Source organism: Schistocerca americana, chromosome 7 (genome assembly GCF_021461395.2).
Source record: "Schistocerca americana isolate TAMUIC-IGC-003095 chromosome 7, iqSchAmer2.1, whole genome shotgun sequence".
NCBI lineage: Eukaryota > Metazoa > Arthropoda > Insecta > Orthoptera > Acrididae > Schistocerca > Schistocerca americana.
The window spans coordinates 255,772,898-255,789,502 of NC_060125.1; the positions used below are offsets into that span (position 1 = coordinate 255,772,898).

Consider the following 16,605-nt stretch of genomic DNA (forward strand, 5'->3'; position numbering starts at 1 on the left):
CAATTGCCAACTGTCCTTTGTTCATTACGGTCTTTGTGTACATTACTTTTCGCGGAACGTGCTTAGTGGCCGCGCGGTTTGAGGCGCCGTGTAACGGAATGCGTGGCTTTTCCCGCCGGAGGTTTGAGCCTTCCCTCGGGCATGGGTGTGTGTGTTGTTCTTAGCATAAGTTAATTTAAATAGTGTGCACGTCTAGGGACTGATGACCTCAGCAGCTTGGTCCCTTAGGAATTCACACAGCCGGCTGTGGAAGCCGAGCAGTTCTAGGCGCTACAGTCTGGAACCGCGCGACCGCTACGGTAGCAGGTTCGAATCCTACCTCGGGCATGGACGTGTGTGATGTCCTTAGATTAGTTAGGTTTAAGTGGTTCTAAGTTCTAGGGGACTGATGACCTCGGAAGTTAAATCCCATAGTGCTCAGAGCCATTTGAACCATTTGAATTCACACACATTTCAACATTTGAAATTTTTGCGGCCCATAGCTCTGGTCGTAGTTGTGTCGCATTTATGAAGTTCATGGTTGTCTGTTCTGTTGGACCAAAGCAAAATATCAACGCAAACATTTCATTTTTATTTCAAACGCCCTTAACACGTTGAGCATGGAGCCGATTTTCCTGGGCTTTCTGTTTTGGCGGCAATGGCTTTGTGGCGAATCGATTATTCTTGCGGCCTGCGCCTCTCAGCTCTATTTTATAATAAAATGCATCTAGCAACTAACAGCCATATCCAAAAACTCACTAAAAGTAAGAGCTTTTTAAGAGTGAAGTTTTCCTGCTCAGCAACAAACAAAAATATTTACAGAGACAGTAATATTTTAAGTCGTGTTTAACTTAAATTAACATTGGTAAATTCGGCCGTGAGCTAATTAAAACCCACCGTTTGCCTCAAGGATAGAGGTTAAGCGGTGCTGCCACTGCGGGGGTAGAGGATATGAGAGGGGGAATATTTTACTCTTTGTCTTCCAGTACTGACAACCCACGGATGTGAGCGTCTCATACCGATCAACTGAAGTTGTACAAATTTTGACACGGAAGGTGTCTTTAGTTGAATTTCCGGCTTTTAGATTAGACTGTTTTATCGTGTAACCGAAGTTTAACGAGTTCCTTTTAGCACTCATGTGGATGACCTCACACTTTTCGGTCTTTTTGGTAAGCTACCACTTTTTGCACCATTCAGATACCTTTTCTAAATAGTTTTGCAGTTTGTTTTGATCTTCTGATGACTTTATTAGTCGATAAACGACACCGTCATCTGCAAACAACCGAAGACGGCTGCTCAGATTGTCTCCCAAATCGTTTATATAGATAAACATTGCTCATTTCACTCTAATGTTTGCTGGAAAGAACCAAAACGTTTATTTTGTCTTTCCATTTCATGACCGTAATTCCCTGATTATTCTCTTTTGCAATCAGTTCCTCGCGTTTCATTTTGGTTGTTACAGTTTCTTTGGGTTTTCCTTTGCGATTTAGTCGAAGGGTACCAGCCAAATGCATGCTCTTTGTTACGAGCTTTCTTGCCAAATCTACAAGTTTATATGAATTAACAGTATTGTATGGCCTTTACTGAAAACGTCATGACACAATCATCCAATGTAGGTTTTCACGGCTGGCGTGTTCTTCAGTAAAAACTCCCTGGCTGAGATGCCGTGGTCGATGTATGAAACATCTTCCTGACGCTTGGTGTCCCACTGCGGGACACATCTTCCGAGCTAAAACGCCTACTGACACTTAGGCTTGAGGGGGCTCTAGCATTAATATCCCGTAAGTTTTAACCGAACATTCTGACACAAATTCATCACAACATTTGTTGGTGTGGTATTTTTTTTACTATTCGAAAACTATCGCAGTATCTACTATCGTCCACAATTTAAGCATTTTGATGCCACGCTTGAGTCTCTTTTGTTTCAAGTATTGCCTGAATGTAATTCGTCCTTTGAATGGTCGTAGAGACCCATCAATACATATAAGAGACGATAAAAAAGTTTCCGTTTCGGGGCGTTGCTGCACTGAATATGCAACCCAGCGCGACTCTGACGCGAGTGTATAAGCACCAAAATGTAGGCAATGGGTTAGTATGGCCTTCGAACGAAAACATTTTGGTCGCCTCTTACAGTGTTTCACCAGGATCATAATACTTTTGTTAAAATTTTTGTTTGGTTCGTCGACGAGGATTGAACTTTTGAGAGACGATCCAAAGTAGTGGTCATCAAACATTTTTGCTCAGGAGACAATTCTGACATTGTTGAGCGGCACTTGGCCCGCATATATACTCGTCTTATTATTAATTAGTAACATACATAAATTAATACATTACGAATCCCAAACAGACTCCACAAAGGGCGCTATAAATTGGCCTCCGGCCCCAAGTACTGATCGTTAAAAGTCGGCACCATTCAGAGCATTTTGTGTCGACTTATCTCTGAGACAGATGCCACCTCAGCAATCCCACAGTTGTAACAATGTAATTGCCTGACGACGTGTTGTTTGTCCTCTCTGTGAGCAGATGTTTAGTTGGTTTATAACAGTAACTGCACTTATATTTAAATGCATTATGCAAAATGAGATACGTGCATAAACTTTGGTTAAAATAATTTTTGGTACTGAGTCACGTCGTTGTAAACTAGTAAAACAACTAAATTGCAGAAGTTTCTACAGAATCGCTGCAATTCTCTTCAAGGCGGTTCACTGCCGTGCAAGCCTACGAACGTGTATAAATGTTTACTATATGTGTTCAGGGTCATTTTTCTTCTACTCAATGCGTTGTTTTGGAACGGGCTTAATTTAATTTCATGTTCCTTGCTACAAATAGGAACTGCATTGAAAGATGATAGTCTATCTAACGCGCATTCACGAATCCACTCGCGAACTTCCATGGGTTGTCAATACTGGAAGACAAACAGTAAGACGTTCTACCTATTATATCGACTAATACGGCAGTGACCCTCTGCCAGTGAATTTGGCTGTTAGTTTCTAGACGCATACTATTATAAAATATGGCTGACAATCGTGGGCAGCACGAGTAATTGATTCGGTAGCATTCGACCTGCAGGCCGAAGTTTGACGACGACTGATGTACGGTCATGGTTTGAAGATTGGACGTAATGGTCCAAAAGCAATCACCACAAGGAAATCACTGTTCACGCAACTATGACGGATATCGGAAGAAAATCCGGCCCTCTCCCCCTCCCGGATGATGCCCTCTCTCCCTCCATTTATCCCTCCTATCAACTCTGATAATAATTTTCCCCTCCTTTCCTCTGTCCTTTCCCGGGGCTCCCTCTTCCCCTCCTTCCATCCTGTTTTTTCCCCACCTACCCTCTCTCTGCCTCCCTTCCTCCCCCCCCCCCCCACGATTCCTTTTGCAATTCCCTCCTCTGCCTTTCCCAACTCCCTCTCCTGTCTGCCCAGTCCCCCCCCACTCTTATGAGTCCACGTCCTCCGTTGGCTCCTCCCCCCCCCCACTTCGTTTTTCCTCTCCTTCCCCCCTTTTCTTTCCCATCATCTCTCCAGGTTCCCCCCATCTGCCCTCGGCTGTGGTGTGTCATATTTCTGCATACTTTTTAGTACAGTGTTCAAGTGAGTGTTCAGTGTTGTGCGTCTTTCCAAAGTGTTGTGAACAGAAATCATGCTGTCACTGGGTGTGATTTTTATATCTCTTGCAAACAGAAACCAGACTGTCGCCGTGTTTTTTAATTGTCTGTCTATTATTTTACCTCTCTGCTTCCTGTGTATTTTATTAGCATCACCAACCCTTTGTTTTATGTTTTAAGTTCCAGAATTTTCCGCCATTTTACCGTTTAAGTCACCAATTTCATTGCCTGCTTTCATTATTTATTATCTTCGTTGTTTTAAAACAAATTCTGTTGGCTGAAGAGAAGCGTACTAAGCTGCTGCCGGCCCGCCCCATTCGGGGGAATCGAAACTCAATAAAGGAAAAAAAAAAGGTTGCTGGCCCTATCTTCCATCAGTATGCTGGAACTTCAAAAATTTGTTTTTTACTCTAGACAATGGCGTTCCTACGCAATGACGTCTTCTTAACCAAAAGTGTGCTGTCAGTCCCCATGGACTGACTTTGCCTAAACGAAAAGAACGCTGTCAGGCCCAGGATACTCATGGCATACTTAACATGTTAATGAATTCCTTGATTTTTTCCGCCAAAGATTTGCAAATGTCTGGTCCCAAGAGACATATAGGTCAGAAGTGCACCTAGAAAATGCACAACGAACTTTTGCACGAATCACGAGTAGCGAAAAATGGGAGGGTATCGCCAATCAGTTTGTAAGCTGATCTACAGTCTTTCATATTGGTATTGGTCTTCACAATTTCCGGACGAACTCCTTTACGATGTTTCCAGAATGAGATTTTCACTCTGCAGCGGAGTGTGCGCTGATATGAAACTTTCTGGCAGATTAAAACTGTGTGCCGGACAGAGACTCGAACTACCGAGTTCGAGTCTCGGTCTGGCACACAGTTTTAATCTGCCAGAAAGTTTCCTTTACGATGTATTCAAAATCCTACTTCAGTATTCTTTTAAAGATACAGGAGTTGGACGAAAATATGGGAATACCGCGAGAAATGCAAGCGTGAACATTAATGCATAAGCTAACCAAACCAGAAGGTGGCGGCTCTGTTGCATTAGACTACGAACGGCATTGTGCAATGCCCTCAATAGGTTGTGTCAGTCGTGGTTCGAACAGTGTTCTGCGTAGCTGTGAGTCCATTATGTCAACGCTAAGAGGACTGGAACGTGGACAGATTGTTTCTGCTCGTATGGTGGGCACTACTGTAACAATGGTAGCCCAAATATTCGGTGTTTCAAGAGACACAGTATTGAAGATTAATACCTCATACAGCGAAAGCGGAAAAACATCATCCGCTAAGTCACAACGCGGACGAAAGTGTGTGTTATCGTGATGGACGGTCATTGACGAGGATTGTCACCAAAAATAAAAGGACTACAGCTGCAAACTCAATGGAACTGAATGTCACACTCGCGAACCCGGTCAGCATAGAAACAACACGAAGGTAGCTCTATAAGATGGGAATTGCAGGACCAGCAGGAATTCCACGACCACCCATCACTGATATAAATGCATGGTGGTGCCAAAACCATAAAGCTGCAACATGGAGCCATGGAAGGAGGATATTTGGTCGGATGAGTCTTGTTTCATACTATTTTCAATTTCTGGCCGAGCTTACGTCTAAGAGTGAAACATGGCGGAGATTCAGTGATGGTTTGGCCAGCCACATCGAGGCATTGCCTCATTTGGGCCCCATTGGTAATCTCTGGAGTTGCATTACTGCCATGGGCTGATCAGGTCCATCCCTTAGTACAATATTTGTTCCCAAGCTGTGGTGCAAGACAACAAGGCTCCTGTCCACACAGCTCCCTTCGTTCAGGACAGTTTTTGTGACCGTACTTCTACGCAGCTACTCTGGCATACCCCCGTCATCAGTGTCGGTTAGATCGTCATCGAGAGCGCACAGCTAGTTCCTTCTACTAATAAGGCGAGTACGCCGTTCGCTTGTTACATATTTTTACAAGCTTCAAACAGGAGCGACTTATTAAGGCTTTCGGCACCGTTCCTCACAAGCATCTTCTAACCAAACTGCGTGCCTACGGAGTATCGCCTCAGTTGTGCGACTGGATTCGTGATTTCCTGTCAGAAAGGTCACAGTTCGTAGTAATAGACGGAAAGTCATCGAGTAAAACAGAAGTAATATCCGGCGTTCCCCCAAGGAAGTGCTGTAGGCCCTCTATTCTTCCTGATCCATATTAACGACACGGGAGACAATCTGAGTAGCCGTCTTAAATTGTTTGCAGAGGATTCTGTCATTTACCGTCTTGTAATGTCATCAGATGATCAAAATGACATGCAAAATATGAAACCTCCTGCTCTACCATCCGAGCTACCGAAGCACGACTCACGGCTTTACTTCTGCCAGTATCTCGTCTCCTACCTTCCAAACTTTACAGAAGCTCTCCTGCGAACCTTGCCGAACTACCACTCCTGAAAGAAAGGATACTGTGGAGACATGGCTTAGCCACAGCCTGGGGGATGTTTTCAGAATGAGATTTTCACTTTGCAGCGGAAAGGCAAAGGTCCCGAGTTCGAGTCTCGGTCGGGCACACAGTTTTAATCTGCCAGGAAGTTTCATATCAGCGCACACTCCGCTGCAGAGTGAAAATCTCATTCTGGAAACATCCCCCAGGCTGTGGCTAAGCCATGTCTCCACAGTATCCTTTCTTTCAGGAGTGCTAGTTCTGCAAGGTTCGCAGGAGAGCTTCTGTAAAGTTTGGAAGGTAGGCGACGAGATACTGGCAGAAGTAAAGCTGTGAGTACCGGCCGTGAGTCCGGTAGCTCAGATGGTAGAGCACTTGCCCGCGAAAGGCAAAGGTCCCGAGTTCGAGTCTCGGTCGGGCACACAGTTTTAATCTGCCAGGAAGTTTCATATCAGCGCACACTCCGCTGCAGAGTGAAAATCTCATTCTGGGACATGCAAAATGATTGAGATAAGATATCAGTATGGTGCGAAAAGTGGTAATTGACCCTGAATAAAGAAAAGTGTGAAGTTATTCACATGAGTACTAAAAGAAATCAGCTAAATTTCGTTTACACGATATTTCACACAAATCTAAAGGCTGTAAATTCAGCTAAATACTTAGGGATTACAATTACAAATAACCTAAATTGGAACGATCACATAGACAATATTGTGGGTAGAGCAAACCAAAGACCGTAATTTATTGGCAGAACACTTTGAAGGTGCAACAGGTCTACTAAAGAGACTGCTTACACCACGCTTGTCCGCCCTATTCTGTAGTATAGCTGTGCAGTGTGGGATCTGCATCAGGTGGGACTGATGGATGACATCGAGAAAGTGCAAAGAAGGGCAGCTCGTTTTGTATTATCGCGAAATAGGGGAGATAGTGTCACAGACATGATACATGAATTGGAGTGGCAATCATTAAAACAAAGGCGTTTTTCGTTGCGACAGGATCTTCTCATGAATTTCAATCACCAGTTTTCTCCTCCAATATCGAAAACATTCTGTTGCCACCCACCAACATAGGGCGAAATGATCGTCATGATAAAATAAGAGAAATCAGGGCTCACACAGAAAAATTTAAGTGCTCGTTTTTCCCGCGTGCCGTTCGAGAGTGGAACACTAGAGAGACAGCTTGAAGGTGGTTCATTGAACCCCCTGCCAGGCACTTTATTATAAATAGCAGAGTAATCACGTAGATGTAGGTGTAGATGTAGATTTTCAGTTATCTGTGTAGTTACTAGTTTATTTTCCTAATTTCTTGTGTGTTCGAGAGCTTACTAGGCACAACCTTTTATTTCAATAACAGTGTAGTGTACAGTACCACCGTTGCTATCGACCGTTGTATCTACCCTCGTATCGTACAGGCTTCTGTTTGTTTGGTTAGAACAGCTCAGTGTCAGACTGTCAGTGAGAGAGCACTTCGATTTCCCCCCTGCTAATAAGGCGAATACACCGTGCGTTTTTGCACATTTTTACGAACTTAAAACAGGAGCGACTGCAATAATGGATAGGAACTGTGATTGTTGTGTAAAGATGCGGGCTGAGTTGGCGACCCTTCGCTCACAGCTCCAGGCTGCGTTGGCTTCCGTCACACAGCTTGAGGCTGCTGCCAGGGGGCGCGGCTGTGGGGGATCGAATGTAGGGATGCGAGGGACGTCGACTACGTCCCACGTTTCCCCCGATCGGTCCACTGCTGTGACCGCCCTGGGTACTGCCTCCTCTGAGGTTGACCCCTCACCCGTGGTGGAGTGGGAGATCATTGAAAAGTCTGGCAGGCAGCGATAAGCTCTCCGAGGAGCGATTGTAGGGCCTCCCCGGTTCGTTTGATGAACAGGTTTCGGGCGTTATCTGTGGCTGACGATGTCTCTGAGCAGGATGCAATCGTCCACCCTTTTCCACGGGAAGCTTCTCGACCCGCAAGGTCTGGGCATTCACAGAGGATGGGTTTGCTGGTAGTTGGGAGCTCAAACGTTACGGGCATAATGTGGACCCTTAGGAACATGGCTACCAAGGAGGGGAAGGAAGTCAGTGTGCATTCCGGGGAGAGTCATTCCGAATGTGGAAAGCGTGCTTCCGGATGCCATGAAGAGTACAGGGTGCAGCCAGCTGCACGTGGCGGCTCATGTTGGTACCAATGACGTGTGTCGCTTTGGATTGGAGCAGATTCTGTCTGGTTTTGGGCAGCTAGCGGAAACGGTAAAGACTGACAGTCTTGCTTCCGAGATTAAGGCGGAGCTCACCATCTGCAGCATCGTCGATAGAACTGACAGTGGTCCTTTGGTGCAGAGCCGAGTGGAGGGTCTGAATCAGAGGCTCAGGCGGTTCTGTGACCGTGTAGGCTGTAGATTCCTTGACTTGCGCCATCGACTGATGGGTTTCCGTTTTCCGCTTAATAGGTCAGGAGTCCACTACACACAGGAGGCGGCTACACGGGTAGCGGCGGCTGTGTGGAAGGGACTGAGCGGTTTTTTAGGTTAGAGGGTCTCAAGGAACCACAGAAAAGGCGTCCGTCTAAACGTGGGCAGGTAAAACACAGTAAGGTAGTTGTAGAAACGATTGGTATTGTAGCTGTAAATTGTCGTAGCTGTGTTGGAAAAGAACCAGAGTTCCAAGCCCTAATAGAAAGCACTGAAGCTGAAATAGTTGTAGGTACAGAGAGCTGGCTAAAGCCGGAATTAAGTTCAGCCGAAATTTTTTCAAACAATATAACAGTGTTCAGAAAGGATAGATTAAATACAGTTGGTGGTGGAGTATTTATTGCTGTCAGAGGTAGTTTGCATTGTAGCGAAAGTGAAGTAGATAGTTCGTGTGAAATAGTATGGATAGAAGTTATACCTGACAATCGGAATAAACTATTAATTGGATCGTTTTACCGACCACCGACTCAGAAGTTATAGTTGCTGAACAGTTAAAAAAACTTGAGTCTCATTTCAAATAAGTACCCTGCTCATACAATTATAGTCGATGGTGACTTCAATCTACCCTTGACATGCTGGAAAAATTATACGTTTAAAGCCGGCGGCAGGCATAAAACGTCATCCGAAATTGTGCTGAATGGTTTCTCAGAAAATTATTTTGAACAATTAGTTCATGAGCCCACTCGAAGCGTAAATGGTTGCGAAAGCATACTTGACCTTTTAGCAACAAATGATTCTGGACAAATAGTGAGTATTGTGACGAATACAGGGATTAGCGAACACAAGGCAGTTGCTGCTAGGCTGCATACCGTAACACTTACAACCATCAAAAAGAAACGCAAAGCATATCTATTTAAAAAAGCTGATAAAAATGGTCTTAACGCCTTGGAGTCTTCACTCCTTCCGATCTGATCATGTAAGTGTAGAAAAGTTGTGGAATGTTTTCAGAGTATCGACAGCAATTGAGAGATATATACCACATAAATTAATAAGTGATGGTACTGATCGCCCATGGTACACAAAACGGGTCAGATCGTTGTTGCAGTAGCAACGAAAAAAAGCATGCAAAATTTAAAAGAACGCAAAATCCCCAAGATTGGCTAAGTTTTACAGAAGTTCGAAATATAGCGCGATGCGAGATGCTTTTAATAATTTCCACAACGAAATTCTGTCTCGAAATCTGGCAGAAAACCCAAAGAGATTCTGGTCATACACAAAGCACACCAGTGGCAGGACGCAATCATTACCTTCACTGCGCGATAACAACGGTGAAGTCATTCAAGGCAATGCCACTAAAGCAGAGTCATTAAACATGTTTTTCCGAAACTCCTTCACCAAAGGAGACGAAGTAAATATTCCTGAATTCCAATCAAGAACAACTGCCAAGATGAGAAACATAGAAGTAGATATCCTCGGTGTAACAAAGCAGTTAAATCACTTAATAAACGCAAGCACTCCGGTCCAGATTGTATACCAGTCAGGTTCCTCTCAGAGTATGCTGATAAAATAGCTCGATATTTAGCAATTATATACAACCACTCGCTCACAGAAAGATCCGTACCTAAAGACTGGTAAATTGCTCAAGTCACACCAATACCCACCAAGGAGTAATCCGCTGACTTACAGGCCTATATCACTAACGTCGATTTGCAGTAGGGTTTTGGAACATGTACTGTATTCAAACATTATGAAGTACCTAGAATAAACGATTTCTTTACACATAGCACGGATTCAGAAAATATCGTTCTTGTGAAAAACAAATAGCTCTTTACTGTCATGAAGTAGTAAGTGCTACCGACAGGGGATGTCAAATTGATTCCATATTTTTAGATTTCCAGAAGGCTTACGACACCGTTCCTCACAAGCGTCTTCTAACCAAACTCCGTGCCTACGCAGTATCGCCTCAGTTGTGCGAATGGATTCATGATTTCCTGTAAGAAACGTCACAGTTCGTAGTAATAGACGGAAAGTTATCGAGTAAAACAGAAGTAATATCCGGCGTTCCCCAAGGAAGTGCTATAAGCCCTCTATTGTTTCTGATCTACATTAACGACATAGGAGACAATCTGAGTAGCCGTCTTAGATTGTTTGCAGATGATGCTGTCATTTACCGTCTTGTAAAGTCATCAGATGATCAAAACGACTTGCAAAATGATTTAGATAAGATATCTGTATTGTGCGAAAAGTGGCAGTTGATCCTGAATAAAGAAAAGTGTGAAGTTATTCACATGAGTACTAAAAGAAATCAGCTAAATTTCGATTACGCGATAAGTCACACAAATCTGAGGGCTGTAAATTCAACTAAATACTTAGGGATTACAAATGCAAATAACCTAAATTGGAACGATCACATAGATAATATTGTGGGCAGAGCAAACCAAAGACTGCGATTAATCGGCAGAAAAAAAAAGGTTCAAATGGCTCTCAGCACTATGAGACTTAACATCTATGGTCATCAGTCCCCTAGAACTTAGAACTACTTAAAGCTAACTAACCTAAGGACAGCACATAGCACCCAGTCATCACGAGGCAGAGAAAATCCCTGACCCCGCCGGGAATCGAACCCGGGAACCCAGACGTGGGAAGCGAGAACGCTACCGCACGACCACGAGCTGAGGACCATTTGGCAGCACACTTAGAAGGTGCAACAAGTCTACTAAAGAGACTGCTTACACCATGCTTGTCTGCCCAATTCTGGAATATTGCTGCGCTGTGTGAGATCCGCATCAGGTGGGACTGACGGATGACATCGAAAAAGTACAAAGAAGGGCAGCTCGTTTTGTATTATCGCGAAATAGGGGAGATAGTGTCAACGACATGATACGTGAATTGGAGTGGCAATCATTGAAACAAAGGCGATTTTCGTTGCGACGGAATCTTCTCATGAAATTTCAATCACCAGTTTTCTCTTCCGATTGCGAAAACATTCTGTTGGCACCAACCTACGTAGGGAGAAATGATCATCACGATAAAATAAGAGAAATCAGGGCTCGCACAGAAAAATGCTCGTTTTTCCCGCGTACCGTTCGAGAGTGGAATGGTAGGGAGACAACTTGAAGGTGGTTCATTGAACCCTGTGCCAGACACTTTATTGTGAATAGCAGAGTAATCACGTAGATGTAGATGTCAGTATTATTGAGTCTTTGTGCACCACTTTGGAGAGAAGTGCGCGTGAACGCTATCCAACTCAACGTTACGTGAACTTGCCATAACCTTAGGGGAGAATGGCGTAAGATTCCCCTGAAAATCGTACAGATCCCATACTTATCCAATCCGAGACGACTGAAAGGTGTTTTGAACGTCAGCGGTTCTCCTACACCGTATTAGGCAGGGTAATGAGCTGAGTTTCTGGTGTATCCAAATTTTTGCCATCTCTGTATGCACTGAGCATCGTTCCGCCAGGAGTTAGTCTCGGAAGCAATCCGCGAAGTTGGAAAAACTCGTTTTCTCTTTTTCTTGTTAACTTTTTTTCTCGTGGAATGCAAATACAGAAGAGCCGGATTCATTTCTACATCTACATCTACATTTATACTCCGCATGCCACCCAACGGTGTGTGGCGGATGACACTCTACGTGCCACCGTCATTACCTCCCTTTCCTGTTCCAGTCGCGTATGGTTCGCGGGAAGAACGACTGCCGGAAAGCCTCCGTGCTCGAATCTCTCTAATTTTACATTCGTGATCTCCTCGGGAGGTATAAGTAGGGTGAAGCAATATATTCGATACCTCATCCAGAAACGCACCCTCTCGAAACCTGGACAGCAAGCTACACCGCGATGCAGAGCTCCTCTCTTGCAGAGTCTGCCACTTGGGTTTGCTAAACATCTCCATAACGCTATCACGCTTACCAAATAACCGTGTGACGAAACGCGCCGCTCTTCTTTGGATTTTCTCCTCTGACAACCCGACCTGGAACGGATCCCACACTGATGAGCAATAATCAAGTATAGGTCGAACGAGTGTTTTGTAAGCCACCTCCTTTGTTGATGGACTACATTTTCTAAGGACTCTCCCAATGAATCTCAACCTGGCACCCGGCTTACCAACAATTAATTTTGTATGATCATTCCACTTCAAATCATTCCAATAGCTTTCGTCCATTTCGGGGCCACAATGTTATCCTTGGAAATACTTCTCGCGCAAACATTGCCGGCAACAGTTGCCGACAATGTTGCCGAATATGTAGCTGCAGTTCTATTACCGGCAATGTTGCTGGGCTATATTTTTGTCAATATGCAATTTCTGTGACCCATGTGAAGATACATTTACAACATAGGCTTAAAAATGGAGGCTACTCAGGGACAGCACATCCCTGGTACCTGCAGGATGAGCTGGTAGTCGCGCACGACGCGGCTCTGGGCCAGGTCGGCGCGCCGGTCTGGGTGGAACAGGATGACCCTGGGACAGGCGCCGTCGGCCGTGAAGGTGTCCCGTGTGAGGTGGAACTCGCCCACCGCCAGCGGCCGCAGACCCGCCTCCTCCAGCAGCTGCAGGGGCACCTTGTCTCTGTAACATATACCACGCGCTCTCATTTTGTAATCGATGCCTGTCACGTAGACTTTGCCCTCCAACAGTCGAGGCAATTTCGAGCATTTTATCGGCCCACAAGTGACAGCGAATGCTGAATACGTCTACAGCGGTGGCATGCCCTAAGCCAGGGGTTCCCATCAAAATTTTCTCGAGGACCCCCTCCTCGAGCATGACTGGTACCTTGTTACATCACAGTATCAATTATTACCTAAAACAGCCAAATTAAGTCTTTTTATACTTTTTCCATTTTTGGTACTTAGAAAAAACATTGACATATTCATCATTGGAAAAATATTGAGCTTAAAACTTTTTCAATTTAGCCCTCATTGTTATTGTTCAATTTTTGATTATTGCTCAAAATCTTTGTCTTCAAATCTGGTTGTTTAGTATAACAAACTCCTTAAAAAAATAAAAATTGAGTATGAACTGAAAATGACAGGAAAAAATTAAAACTGAGTGTATTGGTCTTTCAAGTGCGCTACACTTGAGATTGCATTGAGTGGACACGTGTGAAAAATAAGAAAATACTAATTTCATACAAGGTATTATTTATTTGAAAAAATACAGTTACAACAGAGTGCCCAATCAGTAGACACTTAGTTTTAATTTTCAATTCTTAATGAGATGAGTTCAATCTGACCTTGAGTCCATTATTTCTGAAATATTAGGTTCCAATCTTGAAACTTTCACTCTGAAATCCGACCGCATGTCTGCCAGGCAGACTACACTCAAGACACCCCTGTGTACCATATAACATACACAAGCAGTTGCAGGCGCAACCGAGAGGAAGACAATTCTTCAAAATAAACAGAACTTCCTAGAGACTAATGCGAACCTTTTTCTGCAGAGGTCGCCTCACAGACACAGGGAAAGATGGAGTACTCCGCCGACCTCTGCCAGCTTTATAAGGCCAGCGCAACAGCAGTACAGTCAGTTCCTCGCCGAGCTAGGACCAGCTCCGACGGACCTCACCGACGCTCTTGATGAATAGTCGTCTACATGATATTTGTTTTCTTTGTGTGTATATAGTGATTGTTCGAGAAGTGCAGTTAATTTTCAATAAACGACCTTATACTGAGTGTTCTACAATACTGAGTATTCTTCAACATGGAAGAAAATGCTTGCTCACACCGATATGTGGTTGCAAATGTAAGGATCTTTTTCATTGCCTTATCTCCAAGTTTCTTGTAGTTCGTGAGTTCTGATGCCCAGAAGTCCGTAATTTTGTCACTGATGAAAATGTTTATCATCGTACCACAGCTGGACAGATCCACAAGTTGATCTTGCTCTTCTTCAGTGAGGCCTTGGATTTTGTCTATTTCTTCACAGCTGAAGGGATTTCTAATCCAGTCGTCAGAGTCAGGTTCAGGGAAATACTCTCCAAAAGTATGGCTACGCTGCGTAGATGCTCGGCTACAATGATCTTGATCTGGTCAGTCAAACTCCCCTCTGATGACTCCAAGAGTTGTTTTAAAGTAGAAAAGTTAGTTAGTGACTCGTTTTCTGTCCTTGACGCCCAGATCTGACGCTTTTTGACCATAGCACTAATCTTATCCTCAGCTTTGAACATGTCTACATTTTTCCCTTGTAAACTGAAGTTTAACACATTCAAGTGTTCAAACACATCAGTTAAGTACGCAAATGAGCAAAGCCAAGAGAAATTAGTGAGAATATCCGCGTACTTTGTGTCAAGAAGGAAGAAACGAACCTCGTCTCTAAGTTCAAAAAACCTTGACAAGATCCTACCTCGAGAAAGCCATCTTACTTCCGTATGAATAAGAAGTTGCTCATGCACACTGCCGATCTCCTTACACTCTAGGAAGACGCTAGACGCAGAAGTTAGCGTTCGCTAAAGCTCTGCTCATGCAGGAAGCGGCCAAAACAAAAAATCTGTTATCATACGAAATATATTTAATATATTTTTTATTCTGATAGCATCTTGCGGACCCCTTTGGCATAGCTCGCGGACCCCCGGGGGTCCGCGGACCACCTTTTGGAAACCACTGCGCTAAGCAGCACTGGCCGGACCGGCCGCAGACAGGGATGCGGAATTTCAACTAGGTGTTGCGTGGAATTCGCCACTGGCGGCCATTAAATTAAAACGGGAGACACAAAAACCTCCAATTTTTGACCCGATGCAGAGCATTACAAAGTTATTTCGGCTTTTAACCGCAGCAGCATTCTGCAGCACCGTCATCGCCTAATACGCACGGAGGGATGGCATCTTTTCGTCTCCCGACAACTGGCCCTGTGAACACTACTTTCGTGCAACTGTGAGCACTTTTCCGTGTACCCACAATTCCTGCTTGCAGATACGATAAATTTCGACGCCGAGGCGCGATTACCATCACTCGAGCGTTGCAACAGTGACGAGAATGACCACCACCACCCGATAACATCGAAAAGCTGCTTCGAAGAAATATTGTGGGAGATGCACAGTGTTAATCCGGTGGCAAACCCGAGAAGTGTATCTGCAGTAGGGGCGCCAAGAAAGCCTGACAAACCACAACTCAAATGCTGCTTAAAGGTAAACTTAATACAAATACGAGCGCTTTTTCTTTCGTTCAACCTACAATCGGTCGCGAAAGTAAAACCACAATGAAAGTCCGATGAAGCTTTGTGATTTGCTGCGCAGCTTCTCTAGTGTCCTGTCGATCGCGTTACGTCGCACTTTTCAGCTCTGAGAGCACAGTGAGGACACAAAGATGCGCAGAGCAACAGAATCTCCCACCAAATGCTGTCATTCGGTTCCTTCTGCCGGAGGCTTCCGCCTGATTTCAAGCAGCCCATATAATGTAAATGATATGCGTGTTCTTCTTCAAAGCAATGCTTGGCTGAACACAGCAGGTGCAACAGAGACGCTCCTGCAGCATCTCGGTAGGTAGTGTTCAAATGTGTGTGAAAACTTATGGGACTTAACTGCAAAGGTCATCAGTCCCTAAGCTTACACACTACTTAACCTAAATTATCCTAAGGACAAACACAGACACCCATGCCCGAGGGAGGACTTGAACCTCCGCCGGGACCAGTAACTAACTGCAGGTGCTGGTGGATATTATGAACGCTGAAGACCAACATAAGTAGCGCACAACATCCAATGTGCAGACATGTGAAATGCACTCACCAGTCAACAAACTGTTACATACTGCACACTTGTGTAAGGAAATGACACGTGCTGAACAAGGTCAGGGTCTCGAATCTAGAATCGCTGTGAACAGGAGCAGTGCTAAACAACTGCACCACTTAGTCCTGTACTATTGGTTAGAAATACGTTGACAGCATTGTAAAGCGCCGCTCAATGCCACTGGAACCATCAGACAGATACCGGAAAAATCGATAACAGCGTGTTCCAAGCCCTACTGGAGCGCCCAGGAGGATCTGATGGAGATCCAGCGCCCATTTTCTTATGTGGTTCAAGACAATAAGATCCCAGTCAAAGTGGCATGACAAACTGACTATTCAGCAGGACCCACTGTCTGCAGATGCAGCAGAAACAAGAAGTAACTTACGATAATGCAAGAATGCTTTGGATGGGGAGTTTTATTCCAAGTATATGTGTCTGTCACTTTGGGAAAATATAATGTTATGTCGACGTAGGGAAAATAATTC

The 16,605-nt window shown here is 44.4% G+C and overlaps 1 protein-coding gene across 1 annotated transcript in view; it reads right to left on the bottom strand.

Annotated features, from left to right (window-relative positions):
• LOC124622861 (putative methyltransferase NSUN7) overlaps positions 1 to 16,605 on the bottom strand; it is a 160,939-nt gene that overhangs the window by 94,201 nt on the left and 50,133 nt on the right. The window contains exon 5 of the mRNA XM_047148655.1: positions 12,786 to 12,972. Coding sequence (XP_047004611.1) covers positions 12,786 to 12,972 — 187 coding nt within the window. The remainder of the gene's footprint in view (positions 1 to 12,785; positions 12,973 to 16,605) is intronic.